This window comes from Ammospiza caudacuta, chromosome 7 (genome assembly GCF_027887145.1).
Source record: "Ammospiza caudacuta isolate bAmmCau1 chromosome 7, bAmmCau1.pri, whole genome shotgun sequence".
Lineage (NCBI taxonomy): Eukaryota > Metazoa > Chordata > Aves > Passeriformes > Passerellidae > Ammospiza > Ammospiza caudacuta.
In genome coordinates this window covers 5634170-5637805 of record NC_080599.1, presented here as the reverse complement: position 1 = coordinate 5637805, position 3636 = coordinate 5634170, and the positions used below count along the sequence as shown (strand labels likewise).

The 3636-nt window shown below is 50.8% G+C and overlaps 1 protein-coding gene across 1 annotated transcript; it reads right to left on the bottom strand.

Annotated features, from left to right (window-relative positions):
- Positions 1 to 1027: 1027 nt before the first annotated feature.
- Positions 1028 to 1966, bottom strand: LOC131559601 (olfactory receptor 14C36-like). The gene has a single exon (XM_058808018.1). It carries the CDS (start codon positions 1964 to 1966, stop codon positions 1028 to 1030), a length of 939 nt encoding a protein of 312 aa, XP_058664001.1.
- Positions 1967 to 3636: the final 1670 nt, after the last annotated feature.

Genomic DNA, 3636 nt, shown 5'->3' with positions numbered 1-3636 from the left:
CCTGCCCACGGCCAGCCTGGGTCTGCTCACAGAGCTTTTCTGTGCTGAGCATTGGCCTGGGCGTGTTCTTGAGAGAGCCTGGGCAAGGAGCCTGGAGCCCCCAGGGCCTGGCCTGAGGCGTCAGCGCTGCCCCAGCAGTGCCCATGGCCTGTCCCTCCTGCAGCCACGGCACTGTCACCCCCAGGGCTGTGCCAGGCCACGAGAGCACTCAGGCCCTGCAGCAACACCAGGGCCACCAGGGCAGTGGGGCAGGGCCATGGCAGCAGCACTGGCAACACCAAGTGCTGCTGCTGCTGCTGGGCACAGCTGCTGGGCCAGCCCTAATCTGCCCCCAGCTCTGCACACAGACATTGCTGCTGCAGCTCCAGAGAGGGCAACAAAAGAGCATCTCTGCAGAAAACTCTGCTGGGATATCCTTTAGTTCCTTTAAAGCCACCAAGAGTGCAGCCCCTCATTGACACAGTCTGTGGCCACAGGGAAGGTGGAGTGAAACAAAATGAAAAATGGCACAAACAATGACATTTCTTTGTGGATGAAACAGAGGGGCTTTACACCTAGCTTGCAGGCAAAGGTGAGTTTATAGAAGAAATAACATTTGGTGATTTTAGACTGTATCCATAGCAAGGAAGAAAACAAGGCGGTCACCACGGGAACAGATTAGTACAGTTTTATGAAAATTTTTGTAAGCTAGACTATATACATAGGTAGATGTTTATATGTACCTTATTAAATTTCTGTGAAATTTCGCTAATTATATTGATGGTAATAGCTTTGCATCAATGATTAAAAAAAGTTATTGTGATGTAATGCATGACTTAAGATCACTCTTTTTAAAAATTATATCAACTACAGAACACGCAAAATAAAAACATTTTCTTCTTTGAGCCTAATTTAGTGTGTGTAGGTCACGTCCAACCAAAGAGTATCAGACAAGATTAATAAAGTAAATCAAAGAACCTTCAAAATGTAATAAGAAGTATCAAAGATGACGTTTATTACAAGTGATTTGCAGAAATTGGCCAGCAGTTCAATGGCCAGCACCCTGAAAGCATACAGTCATCAGTCTCCCCACTCCAGCCTTGAGCTCCTGGTTCCTCAGGCTGTAGATGAGGGGGTTCAGGGCTGGAGGCACCACCGAGTACAGAATTGAAAGGGTCAGATCCAGATATGGAGAGGAGATGGAGGGGGGCTTCAGGTGCGCCAAGAGAATAGTGCTGAGGAACATGCAGATCACAGCCAGGTGAGGGAGGCAGGTGTAAAAGGCTTTGTGCCGTCCCTGCTCAGAGGGGATCCTCAGCACAGCCCTGAAGATCTGCACATAGGAGAAAACAATGAACACAAAACTACCCAAACCTAAACAGGAACTGCCAACAATGAGCCCCAGTTTCCTGAGTTTGGACTGTGAGCAGGAGAGCTTGAGGATCTGAGGTATTTCACAGAAGAACTGGCCCAGGGCATTGCCATGGCACAGGGGCAGGGAAAATGTATTGGCCATGAGTAGCAGAGCATTGAGAAAGGCACTGGCCCAGGCAGCTGCTGTCATGTGGACACAAGCTCTGCTGCCCAGGAGAATCCCATAGTGCAGAGGTTTGCAGATGGATACGTAGCGGTCGTAGCACATGACGGTCAGCAGGAAATACTCTGCTGAGATGAAGAACAGAAAGAAAAACAGCTGAGCAGCACATCCTGTGTAGGAAATGTTCCTGGTGTCCCAGAGGGAATTGTGCATGGCTTTGGGGACAGTGGTGCAGATGGAGCCCAGGTCACTGAGGGCCAGGTTGAGCAGGAAGAAGAACATGGGCGTGTGCAGGTGGTGGCCACAGGCTACAGCGCTGATGATGAGGCTGTTGCCCAGGAGGGCAGCCAGGGAGATGCCCAGCAAGAGGCAGAAGTGCAGGAGCTGCAGCTGCCGCGTGTCTGCAAGTGCCAGCAGGAGGAAGTGGCTGATGGAGCTGCTGTTGTACATTTGCTGTTGTGGCACATGGGATCCTGTTCATGGAGAAAAGGACAGTGACGTGTGAGAGGAGATACCCCTAAGCAAAATCAAAGCTGTTTCTCATACACCCTTCCCTGGAACACACAGCTAGCTTTTGGTGTTTTAGTGTTCTGTGGTTTTTTTTTAAGCTCCCTCCATGTCTCTCCTGCTATTCTTAAGTATCAGAAACTTTCAGCTTTTCTCCAGCCCTCTGGTAGAACAGAGTGAGTTCTCTGAGGCAAGATTAAGAGTGGAGACTGAGGAGAGATGGTCACTCACTTCATTCTGTTTGGAGTTTCTCTGGGCATTCTCTTTTCTCAAATGAAGGATTTGCACACTCCCATGTTGCTCTAAAAAACACCCAGAGACTGCTGAGAGCAGATGGATCCACCACAGCCCAGCTCCACACTTGTAGCCAACGGCTCACGTTGCTCATTTTACCAACACAGCAGCATTTTCAGTGTCACAACACCTCTGCCTTTCTCCATCAATCTCACAACTCAGAGATGCTCTAAGACTGGTTTCCACCCTGGATTGAAGCCCTCAGCTTGGACTGAAATCTCAGAGAGACTCCCAAGTATCCTTATGATGGCATTGGATGAAGGGAGATGCAGCTCCTTCCCTGGCTGCACTGACAGCATTGCCCAGAGCCAGGCACTTAGGACAGCATCACCCTGAGCCAGCTGTGCCCCCTCCAGAGCCCCCAGGGCCGGGCAGCTGCTCCCAGCCCTGTGCTCTGCAGAGGGAACTGGGCTCGGGGCTGCAGAGCTGCCCCACGGCTCTGCTGCAGCTCTGCCTACACAGGAGGGGCTGCACGCCTTGGAGCCCCGGCCCTGAGGGCAGAGGCTTGGCTGGGGGCACAGGAGGGAGGGGGCTTGTTCAGAGGGAGGGGCTGCAATGGAGGGGATCTGGTGGACATCTCTAAACTCTCCCTGCCACAGCATTGCTGGGTTTTGTTTTCTCTCATTGCTTGATGTTCTCTCTGCTTCCTGCAGATTTCCCTCCTGCAGGTGTTTCCCCATGCCTGATGTCTCTGTGCCAGCACTCACAGACCCCAAATCTCTGTGCACTCTCATTTAGCCTGACAGAACCCTGCCTGCTTGCAGGGCACTGCCTGGGGGAAGGTTCTGTTTGCAGCTTGGAGAAAGGACACCTCAGACTGAGCCTGATGGCTCCAACTATGGTGATGCTGGTGCCGTCCATGGGCAGAGTGGCTGAAAGGAAATGAGACATCTCCTACTGATGACTAAAAGGTACAGTTTGCATTGTCTCAGGAACTTGTCAAAATTATTAATAAATAATTCATAATCAACCTTTAATATTTACCTCTCCCACCCTGCCATTGTCCAATAGTAGGAAACTGAATGCAAAGTCTTTGGAAATTACCTCATATTTTACAAAGTCCTTGTCTTGGAAATATTCTGTGACTGACCAGAAACCCTCAGCATGTCAGAGCTTCAAGAGCATTTCACCTCCCCCACACCAGAAATACTCAGAATTGTACTCACAGGGTCTGTAGGCATTGGGATGTTCCAGCTTTAGGAGATGGCTCCAGGAGCTGCAGCTGCATTGTCCTGCAGCCAGAGCTTCCTGTGCCAAGGGCTGGCAGTGATTGTGCCCCAGGCACTTCTCAGCACCTTCCCAGCCCTGACTGATTGAAG

Bases quoted from the DNA above. Each gene is read 5' to 3' on its own strand.
- LOC131559601 (XM_058808018.1), bottom strand. From the start codon at position 1,966: ATGTACAACAGCAGCTCCATCAGCCACTTCCTCCTGCTGGCACTTGCA.